At 39.0% G+C, this 17,500-nt stretch overlaps 1 protein-coding gene across 1 annotated transcript in view; it reads right to left on the minus strand.

Moving 5' to 3' along the window:
- Positions 1-386: 386 nt before the first annotated feature.
- The window catches only part of LOC123505484 (chloride intracellular channel exc-4-like), a 50,284-nt gene continuing 33,170 nt past the window's right edge, over positions 387-17,500 (minus strand). Inside the window, exons 2-4 of the mRNA XM_045256833.1 lie at positions 6,530-6,672; positions 4,781-4,943; positions 387-2,810 (exon numbers count right to left, since the gene is read on the minus strand). Coding sequence (XP_045112768.1) covers positions 2,607-2,810; positions 4,781-4,943; positions 6,530-6,672 — 510 coding nt within the window. The 3' untranslated portion in view covers positions 387-2,606. The remainder of the gene's footprint in view (positions 2,811-4,780; positions 4,944-6,529; positions 6,673-17,500) is intronic.

Raw genomic sequence — 17,500 nt, forward strand, 5'->3', positions numbered from 1 at the left:
TTCTGCCTTGGAGCGTCTCACAGATGATATATATATATATATATATATATATATATATATATATATATATAATATATATATATATATATATATATATATATATATATATATATATATATATATATATATATATATATATATATATATATATATATATATATATATATATATATATATATATATATATATATATATATATATATATATATATATATATATATATATATATATATATATATATATATATATATATATATATATATATATATATATATATATATATATATGATGCCTAGCGGGAGCGAGGGATCGCTCACGCGGTAGGTTTGAATATGCTTGGGGCAGCTCTGGATAGTGGTGATCCGGATACGCGGGCGATTACTATATATTCAAACCTTAAAAATACTATTGATTATTAATAAATCATAAGTCACAGAAACAATAAAAACACACGATTTCACCTGCACATCTTTCTCATCCAGGAAATCATAAAGTTATTATTTCAATGTGATTTGTTGTATGAGTTTATATGCCAGGAATATTATTCCATATATTTATTATTAATGCATTTATCAAAATAAACCATGAGTATAATCTGATGGCGGTATTTGTTTATCATCACATCAACTGCTTGAGCCTTGCAGTCCAGACCACAGTGCCTCACTGTTCCACCACAGGCAACATGGAAAATTTTACGAAGAGAACCAGCCCTATTATTGCTGCTGAGCATGATTTATTAATAGACTTGGTCAGCCAGGTAAAGTGTTTCTAAATAAAAGCATAGGTGGCCGTATAGTGACCTTAACACAGGAGAGAATCGCCATCTCCTTCAACTATGCAGACTATGGGAAGAAGACTGTCCACCAACTATCTATATAAATGGGTACTTATCAAGCGACAAAGACATACAACTGATCATGAGCTAAGTTGAATTCTGATAGAAATCTTGGGAGATGGAGAAAGCTGGTGGTGGCAATGTTGTTCCTCAGATCAGGTCGTTCTCTAAGGCTTTGTTATTATGGATATGCTATTGACAAGTTTCATGGATTCCACCATAGGGTTTGGTTCCAATTAAAAGTTTTGTAAAGTAGGCTATTTGAACGATAACCTATATGTTTCTGTTTCTAAGGTTAATTAGTTTTCAAAAAAATAATGACAGGTATTTAGGCAAAATTTATGCAAAGGTAATGACGAAGACATGGGTCTTGTTTCGCCTTCGCGGTGAAGGTACATCCTGCCTAATCATTGCCTTCCTGAGCTGCAGGAAGGCAGCATTTGGTATTAAGAATACAGATTTCTCCCAGAAGGTGGAAGGTATTGTTTAAAAATCTGGTTGAGAGGGTCTCAGTGCAGTTCACCCCCAGAAGCAACATGAGTGTACATGATGTCATCGAGTTGAGTTAACCCCTGCTAAATTAAATAAATTGCGTTATTTAATCATATCTCCTTAAATATCAAGTGGCATCTAACCAAAATCAAGTTATTCAAACTCACGTTAATAGAGAGTTGACTGTATATATAAATTTACCCATAAATCAATTGGTTGTATTGCACTTGTACTTAAATGGAATGATGTATAAAAAGACCCTTAGGTAATGTACAGACAACTCCTTTCTTGATAAAGCAGCACTCATTTCTAGTTAGAGTGACAGGTCAACTCAGGGGATTTTAATAGGTAAATATCATAGTCCAGAAGTTGTGATGTGTCAATAATATTAAGCTATACTCTGTCTGCTTCCTCAACCTCCTCATTCCCTGTTTCTACATTCCTCATATAACTTATCTCTCAACTCCATCTAAGCTTTTCTATCTAGTAATTGAGATTTCTTGGAGAGAGAGAGAGAGAGAGAGAGAGAGAGAGAGAGAGAGAGAGAGAGAGAGAGAGAGAGAGAGAGAGAGAGAGAGAGAAAGGTATTTCTCCTTATGTTTAGGTTTATTTGAGCTTTTAGATCAACTGCTCACAATTTCAAAGCAATGACTGTGTTGTGGGAATGCCCTGATTTGAGCCGATGCACCAGTGGTCGAGGTGAAATATTCTCTAGGACACAGGCATCACAGATCAATTTAAGTTGTTATGCTACCAGCGAGTCTTCCCAATAAGAAGAGAAAACAAAATTCCAAACAACATATATATGAGGAGGATGGGGAAAGTTTTTTTGCAAATATTCATGGATGTTTTATCATATAGTCAATGCAAATGTTGATGGCTGGCTATATTGAGTTTTGTGGGAATGGCTTGATGGCACAAGTGTACTGTGCACATGCTGCAAAAATGTAGCAAGCTGAGTTTGGCTGTCAATCAGCAGATATGAAACGAGTCCTTTGAAAGTGTAGCTCTACATTCACCCAGATTGATTCAAGGAGAGATGAAAAATGAACATACATAAGAACATAGAATCATCAATAATGATCATCTCTCTAAATTTTAGTCCCCTTACTACTTACCTTGAACAGGGCCAATGTATCTGTCATGGTATTTAATTACCCACAACTTTTGAAAGCATAAGCTATGTAACCATTGCTCTCCTTAATACAGATCAATGGTAGCAATGAAAATGGCTCACAACTATGACAAAGATGAATGAAAATCATAATTTTTCTCTTCTCTATACAGTAATAAGAATGGCCAACTTACCAGCCACCCTAATGTGCTGTAACTTAGGCATAAGCTCACAGTCAAAACAACACATTGTATCTCCAGTAAGGAACCTTGTCCCTCTCTCCCCAAGATGGTCATTGATCTTGCGAAGGTAGTTCAACAGGATGTTCTTGGAGTTGTCATCACGCTTTAAAAGCATCAGCTTGAATTTCTGAAAAATAAAAAAATTATAATTTTCAAACAGCAGCAAAAGAACATACAAAAGTACACTAAAATAAATCCTTCCTGCAGGATCTTAGGAACTCTGTGAAAAGAATCAACATTTACTTTTGCACCTTCAAAAAAATGCAAGAATAGATAGGAAACACATTTTATCACATTACTTGGATTAGAATTTAAACAGTAAAACCTTTGATGTATTGGTATAATCATGATAAAAAACTCATTTCAAGATCATACTTCAGTTTCCTAAAATACATAGGTATATAGAATACTATATGAGTATCCTCAAAAGAAATATTCTTCTTAGAGAATAGATATTAATGCAGAAATACAAACACATTTATTGAAACCTTACCATTTTTCTATCTATCAATCTATCTAACTCTGACAGCTTGCTACCACCAGGAGTAACAGAAGAATCTCTATCTTTCCTTATCCAAACATTACTTTCTTGCTTGTTCAAATGTTCAGCCTCTACTAACAATTTCTCAATGCATCAATTTCTTCATCTCATTCTTCCATCTTCCAAGTGGCCTTCCTCTCATTTGATGAGCTTCAGTTTCATTGGCATACACCTTCTGTATAAACCCTGTGCTCTTCATCATATAAATAAAAGCCAGGGTATCTCAATGAGTCCCTATTCACCCATTCCACCACTCAACAATTCACAACATATGTACTGGTGCTAACAACATATCTTGTAACATCACATGCTTCTCTCAGTATATTTCCAAAGTAAGTTCTCTTGAATATTGTACTCTATTACATATTCATGTCCCTGATCCACATAATAATGTTGGTAGAAGAATATGAAACTTTATAATCATAGTCATATTTCTCCCTTTCAAAATACTTGCAAGTGATCCCCAGATCCCCATGACTCACCTACTTTTCACAGCCCTTTCTCTTTAAACTTAATTAATTATTTCAAAATATTTTAACTTTAGTCTTTCCTCCAATAATTAACAAACAATCTTTATCCTCTAAAGTATCCAAGTCACACATCTCTACTTCCTCTCAAAAGCAATTCCTTACTTTTCCAGAACTCCCTTTCAACTTCCATCACATCCATACACTACAATAAAATATCACTTTCCAAAGTTACTTTTCCTTTTCCATAATGCATAACATATGAATCCAACCTAAAGACAATTACCTGCTGTGCACTATACACAAAAGGATGGTTCTCAGAAAAATAAAACAAATTTTTTGGAAATCATAATAGGAATATTACAAGACTTCCCATTTGGCAGGAGTGTAATGTCAAATACTTCCACTGAAGAAGGAACAGAGGAGACTTGAGGTAATTGAACAAGATAAAGAAATTATTCAGGTTGTTCAAGTACAACAGAGAGAACAATTTTATAGCATATGTAGAAGGGTTAGAAATCAGATAAAGGTTGAGAAAGTTTGGTATGTCTCAAGGCAATCTGGAATGTAGATAAAGTCCAGCACCAGTACCTGTTGGCTATATACAAAAGTGAAATTGAAGCAAAAAAGTAAACAATGACAGACAAAGCTGAAAACTATATCTTTAAGGGATTAGAATTTACTCTTCTTTTAAGTCAAATAGGTGTTAGGTGGTATGCAAATTTAAGCAAGAGATATACAGCTCAGATGAATTTACTAAGAGATCTCAGTGGAAAATTCATGTCTTGAGAGGAAGTCTGCATAAGTGAAATGTAGTTTTAGTGAAACACTGATAGAGGCACTATGTAAGAACAAGCTATCAAGAGCCACAGCCACCTGGGTTTCAGTGAAAAATAACTGAAGGGTGGAAAAGGTAAGATGATATTCCACAGATGGAAAATTAGTTCCAAGACTGTGATTTTACAGAAATCAATATAAAGTTGAAGAAGGTATCAAGACACAAAGTCATTATCAGGAGGATAGGCTGGCCTAAGAATACATGTGCAGATAAAGAAAATCTCAAATAGATATAAAAAAAAAACTACTTACACTGTACACATTTTCTGTTCGCTGTGCAACATCCTTGTCTTGTACAAAAAGATTATGACCTCCTGGGATATTCTTCATGATGTGTCTCTCAATCTTGTCATTCTCCAAAACTGCCAGGCCATTGTCAATCAGAATGGGAGGAGGAGTGGCCTCAAAATTTGACCTGTAAAATAAGTTTTCAACAAATACCAAAACACAGTGCAGTAATGCATCTAAATTCTGCAAGCATTATCAAAGAATATAAATATCTGCAAACAAATTTTACATAGAATTGATATTCATGACTGATATTCATGACAATGAAATTTAATAATAATGTGCAGTTGAGTAAACATAAAGACTTAGTGGTTTGCATAAATATGGATGAAAGCTTGAAAATATAATGCAAAAGTGCCCACTGATTTTTAGGAATTAGATTATAGTAATTAAAAATAAACTAGAGGTTTTCAGAAAAAAAAAAAGAAAATATAAAATTACTCAAATGAATTAGAATGTATTGAAAACTATAAAATATACTGAATACAATTAGTCCCTGATGCCTCTCTCTCTCCAGGAACCACATAATGGCCACCACAGAACTTCAATCTCTACCAGTAGTACTTCTTTCATATGGGTAGTTTTTTTTTTTTTCTATTCTTCTATGTTTCAAATAATCTTCATAAACAATTAGTATCTTTGATTTAATTTTCAAGCATCTTTTTCAGCCTCCATTCTTTAGCTTTCTTCTTAAATAATTTTGAAAAAAAGGCATTTGTCATTGCTCTTATCCTATGAGACAACATGTAAAAATAAAAAAAATAAATAAAACCATTGTGTTTATGGTATTATATGAGGCATGTAGAACCAAAAGGACAAACTCGCCATCAGTGTCTTGGTTAGTAGTAGAATGATATTGCTATAATCCTCCTTTATAACTTTGTATAAGTTGCCAAGCAAAATTCAATCAAACAGCAGAGGTACAGACAGCTTAATACTATGAAGTCTAGGGTGCAAGTGCAAAACTGCAAAACCTTTTAGACTCATATGTCAAAACTATGTTTTGGTAGTTTGGTGCCTGGTCTATTCTGTACAATTAATGATATGTCTCATGACAATGAACATTATATCATTAGACATTTGGTAATATAATGGTATTTTAATGGGTTAAAGGGTTGAACATTAAAGATAAAAATCAGGTTCTTAACTTAAATATGAATCTGTTTGTAAGTGAATTACGAAAAGAAACAGTAAATAAGTAGAAAATAATAAATAGATAAATAATCATGGAAAAGGAAAAAATGAATACAAGATTTCTTCATATACTAGGTTGATATCATTGTGGGTTAATTACTGACTGAGATAAGGGGTGACCATGCATTCATACATCCACAGATACACACATTATACATTTTAACCATTTTCATTCCTCCAAGTTCAGTTGTATGTACAATGACAGCCTATATTAAGACGTATAATCATTGATGAAGTTGTTAACAAAACACATATTCATATGTAAGCTGAACAACAAGATTATTTGCATTCTATATAAGTTCAATACTTCCTCAATCAAAGTGCACAATGAATAATCAGTAATTTTAACTCGTGTCCAGAGTCACATGTATAGGTGTGCCATAAAAAAGGCTGCAATGAATTTTTTTTTCTTAAAAAAAAATACCAACATCTTTTCAACCATGAATTCTCACTATTCTGCCTTTACAGTGATTTTTCTTTATAGTGTACACTTATTAAAAAAAAATCCATGATATATACCTGAAATCTGGTGGTGGCTTGAGCATGTCCACTGTAGTGACTTTGAGTGAAATTGTCTTTAGTTCAGCCAGAAGATAAAGGTCCATGAAGTATTCTTGGCAGAACAGACAAGCACCCTTCCTCCTTCCATCTATAGTAGATGCCTGAATGGAAAAAAGGCAATAATTACTAAAAGTTCAATGAAAGGAGCACATAACAAAGCAATCACTGTAAATAAGCCCACAGAAAATCAGTCACTAAGGATGTTTGCTCTTGACAATGAGTAACTGATTAAATTAGATTTTGGTACCAGGTTCTATTAACTGATAAATTTTGGTATGCTGTATCATGAAATATCATCCATCTAGATCTTAGATTAAGATACAAAATGTAATATGCCTTATCTTGTGACAAAGCAGCTTTAATCACACTATGCTAAGCTCACAAGATAAGCTACAGCACCAATGCTCACTTTAATACCCATTTCAAAGTTTAAACATCAAAATAAAATATTCAATATCATAAAAGCAAGGAGAGAGTATGTTGACACACACACACACACACACACACACACACACACACACACACGCAGGAGTTGTGTGGACTCCCCATAAAAAGAAACACATAAGAAAATTAGAGACTACAAAAAATGGCTACAAGAATGGTTCCAGAATTTAAAGGGATGGCATATGAGGAGAGACTAAAGGCAATGGATCTACCAATCTTGGAGCAGAGAAGAGAGAGAGGGGATCTGATACAAGTTTATAAATTGATTAATGGAATGGATGAAGTGGATAATGAGAAACTGATCCTGAGAGAAGAATATGACTTTAGAAGCACAAGATCGCATAGTAAGAAACTAAGGAAGGGACGATGTCTGAGAGATGTTAAAAAATTTAGTTTCCCGCAAAGATGTGTTGAGACTTGGAACAGTTTGAGTGAGGAAGTGGTATCAGCAAAGAGTGTACATAGTTTTAAAGAAAAATTGGATAAGTGTAGATATGGAGACGGGACCACACGAGCATAAAGCCCAGGCCCTGTAAAACTACAACTAGGTAAATACACACACACACACACACACACGGTAGAGCGCTGGCTTCACAAGCCAGAGGACCGGGGTTCGATTCCACGGCCGGGTGGAGATATTTGGGTGTGTCTCCTTTCACGTGTAGCCCCTGTTCACCTAGCAGTGAGTAGGTACGGGGTGTAAATCGAGGAGTTGTGACCTTGTTGTCCCGGTGTGTGGTGCGCGCCTGGTCTCAGGCCTATCCGAAGATCGGAAATAATGAGCTCTGAGCTCGTTCCGTAGGGTAACGTCTGGCTGTCTCGTCAGAGACTGCAGCAGATCAAACAGTGAATCGAACAGTGAAACACACACACACTAATCAACTCATTATACAACTGTTGCAACTAAGGTCTAGACCGATTCATTCTTGATCAATCAAATCACATCAAATCACATCACGGTGTGGTGCAAAGAAAGAAGACTACATACCATGAACTGAAGAACACAGGGTAAGCATAAAGAGTGAAAAATATGGAAATGCAAAGAAAACCATTGTGCACGAAACAGTTGGACAAATGAGGGGAAATAGCGTGATTCAAATTATAAATCCTGAGGTTATAAGAGAACCCAAGAAAATATGGCTGTTACGAGGAGGATGAAATGTGTGATTGAAAAAGGTGGATAAGAATCATAGTAACATTGCCATCTCTTTAGAAAACAGACCTAAAAGTAAGCTACAATAATAGTGGGGCGGTGATGATAATGTGTTATCGGACTACGTACATCCTGTTGGCTCCACTCCCTCACATACCAATAACAACTCCCGCCTCCTGCACTTCAACTCGTTGTACAACACTCTATGAACACCTTACAAAGATATATCCTTTTTAGGTTCAATTTTTCTTAAATGTTTGGCATATACAATTTACGTCATTAAGTAACCTATTGCAGACGCGTGCATGTGTCATTCATCGCACCTCGCGCTTCACCTCATACAGGGGCCGGGGGGGCAGCTGTTCCAGGTACGAGCGTGGGAAGTCACACAAGTGTCGTCTTCTCTGAATGGTACACCTTGTGGTTGTGATAGAAAGGAGAGCGACGACGTGACACTACGCGGTGGTCGTAAAAGTGAACCATCATTACACACATCCAGCGCATGTCGATGTTTCCTGTACGAATATTTAGAAGATCACAGTTCCAGAATTGTCCCTAACCATCCTCCCAGCCAAGATATCCGGAGCCGGCTAGGGGACGGCGCCACAGACTCCACCCAGTCTGTGAGTTCCTAACCCGCCCACCCCGGCGCCATAATGTTTCACTTCCAACGCCAACTCACCTCTTGAAAGATTACGTGAACCAAACTGTCTAGCCGCTCTAACTAGGAGAGGCCCCCTCCCCCCATCTCTCTCTCTCTCTCTCTCTCTCTCTCTCTCTCGTCACGGAAGGAATGAGGCAGTAGGTGCAGACTGTAGAGGACACAAGAGCCACTGAACAGACGTGTCAAGGTCATCCCAGCTAAGGAAAAATTACAACAGATAGGCACCGAGAGGAAGCTGAGCGTGGCCAACCCCCGTTACCTTCATCAATCTCTGGTTCGGGTCCCTCCCCGGGAAGAGGTCACCCCGTAAGCCCGTCCCCCACCACCTATGTCAACGGAATTGCTCCACCATGTTCCTTCCAATCCTGCTTTACTAGCACGGTGCCTCCATCACTATCGGAAGAGCAACAAATAGACACACTAAACTCGCACAAAAAGTATGCAAAACAATTTTTATTTTATCAGATTGATCGGGCATTTTGAAGGTCTTACACATGTACTTATAAAGTAAGATAACATACGAGTATGATTAGACAGATATTCCGGCGTGATATTCTAAATTCCAGTGTTGTGTTCATAATGGTTAAAAAGTGTTTTAGGGAATTGACTAATTAGCAATATTCAGTATATCACATAGCGCTGTCTTTGGTATGACAATTCCATTTTTATACTATACGTATATGTACACTGCGGCCAGGAGCACGTACATATTTCTGGCATCTGACTATCTGAATATCCAGCTCCAAATTACATTTTCAATCACATGTTAATTCCATAAAGAGAGAGAGAGAGAGAGAGAGAGAGAGAGAGAGAGAGAGAGAGAGAGAGAGAGAGAGAGAGAGAGAGAGAGAGAGAGAGAGAGAGAGAGAGAGAGAGAGAGAGAGAGAGAGAGAGAGAGAGAAAACATGGTTTAGCCCAGCCGCCACCACAGGGTGGCGGCTGGGCTCCTCACCGAGGTGAGGAGCACACGGGGTGAAGGCCAGCAGGGATCTCCGCCGTGGGAACATTGTTGGTCTTACGCAACATTCCAGTCGTTTCATATTTGCTTGATATACCCAATTCCTTATCCTCTTATTATTCAAGGCTAAAGATAACATTAATAACTCCTCTTCCTCATCCACCTCCTCCTACTCCTCCACGTCAATAACTGTCAAGTCAACCAGCATCCACCACAGTGAATGTCTTACCTAGCATCGCGCCCGGTGTGAGCATACCCATTGCAACCAAAGTCATCCCGATTCTCGCGTGTCGTGTGGCTTGTCTACAGTGTGAAACGGCCTTAACGGTGGAGTGAGGGTCAGTGCATCCAGCAATGTGTTCCCTTATTTTCTAGATCAGGGTAGAGTTTTTCTTTCCCATCCAGTTATCTAAAAAATTAAAATTAATACGTTCACATCCTGAAGTCACAGACATTCCAATGTAAGGAATGCTGTTCTTGTCTAAAAAAACGTTCAAGTCCAAGTCCTCGTTGACAACAATGGGTGTGACTTTTTTTCAAAGGTCACAGTGAAAAGCACTGGGCATCATAGATGTTTTCCTACCGATGCTGCATAATGCTTGTCAATAGAATCAGGCAAACACGCTTAAAACGCGGGTTATTTCACTGCAGGCAATGTTTCCAAGCTAACTATGTTCATCCTTCATCACGTGTACTGTCAGCTCTGTTGATCATAGGTGCTGCATTCGAGCACCCAACGAACCTAACATTTTGCTTGGCAACACAAGTCACATGGTGATAGTGACGCTAGGTTACCAGGACTATTACCATTATCCTAACAATATACTTGTATCTGCCAAAGTAAATAAACTGATTTTATTTTACTCGTACTTTGTGGCATCCTGCTGATGCAATGACGGTAGAGGAAAGCGTGCACACTGTACAGATGTTTTAAACTTTATTTATCCATGTGTGTGTGTGTTTCACTGTTTGATCTGCTGCAGTCTCTGACGAGACAGCCAGACGTTACCCTACGGAACGAGCTCAGAGCTCATTATTTCCGATCTTCGGATAGGCCTGAGACCAGGTACACACCACACACTGGGACAACAAGGTCACAACTCCTCGATTTACATCCCGTACCTACTCACTGCTAGGTGAACAGGGGCTACACGTGAAAGGAGACACACCCAAATATCTCCACCCGGCCGGGGAATCGAACCCCGGTCCTCTGGCTTGTGAAGCCAGCGCTCTAACCACTGAGCTACGGGCGTGTGTGTGTGTGTGTGTGTGTGTGTGTGTGTGTGTGTGTGTGTGTGTGTGTGTGTGTGTGTGTGTGTGTGTGTGTGTGTGTGTGTGTTCAGGACAATGCTTCACAGCTTACAAAATACGTCAATTGTGCAAGTTTAGAATAACACGTCACCTGCTCGGACCTAAACTGACTGACCGTCGACTCATCTCTGAAGAATATAGTTCTCACGGACTCAAGGGATTTACTCGCGTGAGAAAAGCCTCGTGAGCGGCGATGAAGCCGCCGACACGGGATGGCGGTCAAGTGGCGCGAGCATCATATCCTGCAAGGAGTTTAAGTGGTCATGTAAACTTCATTTCATATTTGAATTAACAAAGCTAAACTGTAAGACCAAGCTATGAACTTGGCCAGTCCTCATAGCACTTCCATTCCCGGTCAAGCAGTGTCCACGTGACAATGCTTGGACCTTATTCCACGCTTAACTTCCCTAAGTGGTATTATCTGATATTTCTTTATTCACTTTCCATATTACCAGTTTTTAATTGTTGATGTTATAAAAGCAGCAGCAGCAGCATGATCACAAACAGCTTTCAAATTACAACGTATAAACTACCCATAAACAATTCTATCAACAACACGTTTTGAACTGAACGACACCAATCAACAACAACCGTTCAAACATCATACATACACATGTGAACATTAAACAACAAATCGTTCATGGGACACACTAACAGCTTCTCAAGTATGGAAGCTTATGGAGAGCTACATCCCTGCCACGACGTGGGCCCGGAGTCGCTTGTGTGCTCCCGGCCTAGGTCAGTTAACTTGCGCTGTGCAGAAAATGAACGAGTCAAGTTGACTACTTTTACATTCTTTATGTAGTAAATGTAAAGATGAAGCACCCTCACATTTTTTTTTCTACATAAAGCCACATGTCAACTCGGATTTCAGTAGGTAAGCATCATGTCAGCCATCTTTCTCAACCCGACTCAGTCTGAGAGAGAGAGAGAGAGAGAGAGAGAGAGAGAGAGAGAGAGAGAGAGAGAGAGAGAGAGAGAGAGAGAGAGAGAGAGAGAGAGAGAAAGGTAAGTTGAACGTTGTGTCAGCATGGGTGAATCCAAAGATAAAAAGAATAAAATAAACTGTTTTCCCCTTTTGCTACATTTCACTGGTTCGTATTTTTCATTATTCAATCACTTACCTCTCTCATGAGGCTTTGCAAATATTCTTCCCCCGCCTCCCCACCACTCTTTAACACCAAAGCCTCAAAAAGTTACTCGTCCACCATTAGTCCTGCGTTACTCTGCATTGCATTCTCCAGTCAGTAGGAAGCACGTACTGTACATAATCGCCGGAGCTAAACTGACTGATGAACGGACTCACTGAAACACCCCACACAAATCAAAACTCTTCACAAAACACGGGGAAAAAAAAAAGACCACGCGCAATGAATAAACTGAGAAGAACGACGAAAAAAAAGAACAAGAACAAGAACAACAAGGATACCAAAGCTCACCTACTTCTTGCTCATGCTCACTTATCAAGACGCATTTCACCTGGTACTACTATACATGACGTGGAAAAAGATTACTGGCCCCTCTCCCACCACCTAACCACACACACACACACACACACACACACACACACACACACACACACACACACACACACACACACACGGGATGACAAGAAGACATGCAAAGAAGATTAGGAAGAGGCAGTGTGTGAAGGATATTGGAAAATACATTTTCCACATAGAACGGTGGAAAAGTGGAATGCATTGAATGATGAAGTTGTTTGAGCACATAATATGCATAGCTTAAAAAAAAATAATATATATATATAAAATATATATATATATATATATATATATATATATATATATATATATATATATATATATATATATATATATATATATATATAAGTGGAGATATGAAGACAGGACACTTAGAGCCTCGCTCGAACCCTGTACAATACAACTAGGTAAATATAAGTAATACACACACACACACACACACACACACACACACACACACACACACACACACACACACACACACACACACACACACACACACACACACACACACACACACACACTTGGTATTCTCGGCAGACACAACACGACTTCTAGATCTTGTTTTCTCGCTCACCATCCGCTTCGCAACACCGCATTACATTCACGTGCTCGACGAATACAAGGGTTTCTACGTGCCAGCACGGTTAGAAAACAAGGTAGAGACTTAAATTGGTGATGGGTGACAAAACTGAAAGTGTGTGGGATAAGGGAAACAGAGACAATGCCAATTAAATTAGAAAAAAAAACATGAGATGGAGAAAAGAGGGCTAAGTGTCACATCATTTGTATATACAATGCATAAAGAACACAAGTAAACAATAAAAAATCTGTTGATTCTTACATGGATGTTCTTTGCGATAAGCTATATTAAGTAGTATATAAAGTATACAATAAATAAATAAATAAGCAAGAATGATGAAGAGAAAGACTACATCAAAAGCACCGTACACTATATAAGTGTGAGAGGCAAGAAAAGATAAATAGATGTGAAGTGATGACGTAGTGGAGCCTAACGAAAAAAAAAAAAAAAAAAAAAAAAAAAAAAGCAGCAGCAGCAACAGTAGTATTAGTAGTAGCAGCAGCAACGAGTTACACAGGCACGGCTAGTCACTCATCCAACCCAAAAACCTGCTTAAATTTTCCACCCCGACCCACTGACACAAAATTCCAGCCACCCCCCCCACACACAAACACACCAATACAAACACAAACACACACACAAACACCATACAAGCTCTTTGAATTTAAAACATTGAAAAAACAATTCTAACGATAATCAGAGAGAGAGAGAGAGAGAGAGAGAGAGAGAGAGAGAGAGAGAGAGAGAGAGAGAGAGAGAGAGAGAGACACGACTAAAATTACATAAACACCTCATTGAGTGAGTGAGTGAGTGAGTGTGTGTGTGTGTGTGTGTGTGTGTGTGTGTGTGTGTGTGTGTGTGTGTGTGTGTGTGTGTGTGTTGCAGATGGCTGACAAGAAGTGAAATATAACATACTTAGAAAGATCACAGAGGAGGAGGAAGAAAAACGAGAAAAACGAAGGAAGAGAACAACACAATACATACAATTTTATGGGTACAATAAATATTCATAATCAGTACCAACAATGTAGCAATGTAAGGCACGCACAAGGAAAGACTGCCACTGGAATAGAGAAAGACACTCAAGGGCACAAACAGTACAGGAGGCGAACAAGCTACGAGAGGTAAACACGACAACAAAAGCCACGAACTAATATCACGTTAAAGCAGAGCAGGCTGGTACTGAGCAGAGGAAAAGAAACTGAACCTCTGGAAAAAAAATCACTGAAGGAGTATGATAAGGGTAGATATACACACTGATAAAAAAAAAAAAGATGTATGATGATAACGAAGGACAAATATATAAAACTATCAACAATCAGCTAACGATGGAGGAAAATCAACCACGACTGAAAAAACCCATAAAAAATGGAATATATGACCATGAAAAAATTGAAATAAGACATATCCAGTAAATCAGGATAAGTCATTGAACTAAACTGAACTTTATCAAATCATGTGAAAATATATCAGACAATGGTATCACAACAAAAATAAATAAATAAATAAAAATCAAGAACATTAGAAAAGAAAGAAAAAAAAACCAATTGCAGAGAGAAAACAAAATAATAGATAACTGAACATCAAAATGAAAAGGAAGAGAAAGGAAGAGAAGGGAAGATGAGAGAAAAGAGAAAGAAAGTAAGGAAAAGCAGATTAAATTTGAAAAAAAAGGAGAAAAGGAACCAGAACAGGAAAAAAATGATAGTGAAAAATAGAAAGAGAACTGGAAAAGGACTGGGAAGGGAGATGAGGAAAATGAGAGGAAGTGGGAGGAGGGAAGAGGAGAGATGGAGAGGCCGGTGGGTGGGCGACAGTGTATTAGGAAAAGAATGAAAAGTGAAAGTGTGACCCAGACGACGGGATGTTTGTCTCTCTGGTTTGTGTTTGTATTTTACCATATGTGTATGAGAGAGAGAGAGAGAGAGAGAGAGAGAGAGAGAGAGAGAGAGAGAGAGAGAGAGAGAGAGAGAGAGAGAGAGAGAGAGAGAGAGAGAGAGAGAGAGAGAGTCGTCAGTCATGATTACCTGCGGCACGTTCAATAAGGTCCACGTTTCCAAAAACACACACACACACACACACACACACACACACACACACACACACACACACACACACACACACACGTTCATGCGATAACAGAGTACAAACATTCTTCTACATCAACTAGGTGGGAGAGGTAGAAAGTGGATATTTCTCCTTCTATATCGAAATAAGTGACGGAGAGAAAATGACAACACTGCATAAAGAGCTGGCCAGTAGCTTGAGCCATGCAAGGGTGAGGTAGGAGGCGTCACCCGGCCAGCCACCACTAGGGAATGGGAAGTAGCGGTGGGGCTGTCCTTCCCCTATTACACCGACGCCTCACCTGCCACGCTTGGGTATTGTAACATTTTATCACACTTGATAACACTATCTGCGTGGCGGGCCGGCTGATTACCTTACTGGGAATTCACACTTCAGGGTACAATTTAGCGGAAATGTATAAAGAATCTTGACCTTGCAGTAACAGGTCTGAACAGAACACTAACGAACTGGTGGGTGTGTCGATGATCACCATGCATACCTCACGCATACAAGACGGATGTACTTATTTTACATACAAGGGAAATGAAACCTCTTAATTAACCCATTCACTACGATACGAGACAGTTGGAACCAAAAATAACGCATGAAACTCTTATACGTATCACAAAAAGTAAAGGGATTCAAAAGAATAGTTTTGGCAATATCCACCATGTTTAAAGATCATAGGCGGCTCTAAGAACAAGTAAAGATGTCTCACTGATTATTAAATAAGGAGAAAATGTACCAAATAACAAAGGGTTAAATACCACTAATATAATAACAGAATTCTAAGATCATGCGTTAAAAGAAATATATAAGGAAAGCATACACACACATCTAACAATAATGGAAAGTCTATCAAACCTTCCAGGAACAAGACATAAACACGAATAGAATAATAATGAAAAAACTAGCCAAGACGACGCAGGTTATGAATTTTCAAGTTTGTAATAAAGGTACCTCGTTGACCCAGATCAGGAGAAACAACTACACATAACGACGCCCCTGAATTCTACCTCACAGTACAGCAACAAAACACAGCGTACCAGTACGTGTATGAACTTTTATTCCATTAGTGTGTGTGTGTGTGTGTGTGTGTGTGTGTGTGTGTGTGTGTGTGTGTGTGTGTGTGTTTCACTGTTTGATCTGCTGCAGTCTCTGACGAGACAGCCAGACGTTACCCTACGGAACGAGCTCAGAGCTCATTATTTCCGATGTTCGGATAGGTCTGAGACCAGGCACACACCACACACCGGGACAACAAGGTCACAACTCCTCGATTTACATCCCGTACCTACTCACTGCTAAGTGAACAGGGGCTACACGTGAAAGGAGACACACCCAAATATCTCCACCCGGCCGGGGAATCGAACCCCGGTCCTCTGGCTTGTGAAGCCAGCGCTCTAACCACTGAGCTACCGTGTGTGTGTGTGTGTGTGTGTGTGTGTACATGCCAGAAGCTAAATGCATCGAGAATGACTCACTCCAAATTACTACCTATTGATAACTAAAATAGACGATGAGGGGCACTTATCAACGTGTGTGTGTGTGTGTGTGTGTGTGTGTGGCGGGGAGGAGGGATAGGGAGGGAAGCTTGTACAGGCTCTCCGTGGTTTCGGCTTACACAATGGCGCCACATTTCCACACAATGCACACACACACACACACACACACACACACACACACACAGATCTACACATTCCTAAATACAAAACCGGTCTGTAAAATTGAGTAGTATATGTGATAAACTAACGTCATTTTTAAGTGCATTACCAACCCAATCCAACTTAACCCAACCCAACCTAACCTAACCTAACCCAACCCAACCTACTTCCATTTAAGCAGGTCAACATTCCAATATGACCTAACCTAACCTATCACTACCACCATCACCATCTCTCTCTCTCTCTCTCTCTCTCTCTCTCATATCAACCTCTACACCACTCCAAAATCACCCCTATCTATCCATCCACTTATCCACCACCACCATTCCACCCTCACCACTACGTATTATTCATCAACCACCACCACCATCACCACATCAACAGTGACACCAATATCAAAACCACAATCACACAGTTCAGTCGTAATCACCACAACACGAACCTGACCTGATCAATCCCACACCACCACCACCACCGCCGCCAGCACCCCCGCCACAACCGCCGTCTCAGCAGAATGTGTTCCTCAGCAGCCACCCATCCTTATATGCCTCGTCAGGACAACAGCACCCAGTGAAGCGATGCC

Source organism: Portunus trituberculatus, chromosome 18 (assembly GCF_017591435.1).
Source record: "Portunus trituberculatus isolate SZX2019 chromosome 18, ASM1759143v1, whole genome shotgun sequence".
Classification (NCBI taxonomy): Eukaryota; Metazoa; Arthropoda; class Malacostraca; order Decapoda; family Portunidae; genus Portunus; species Portunus trituberculatus.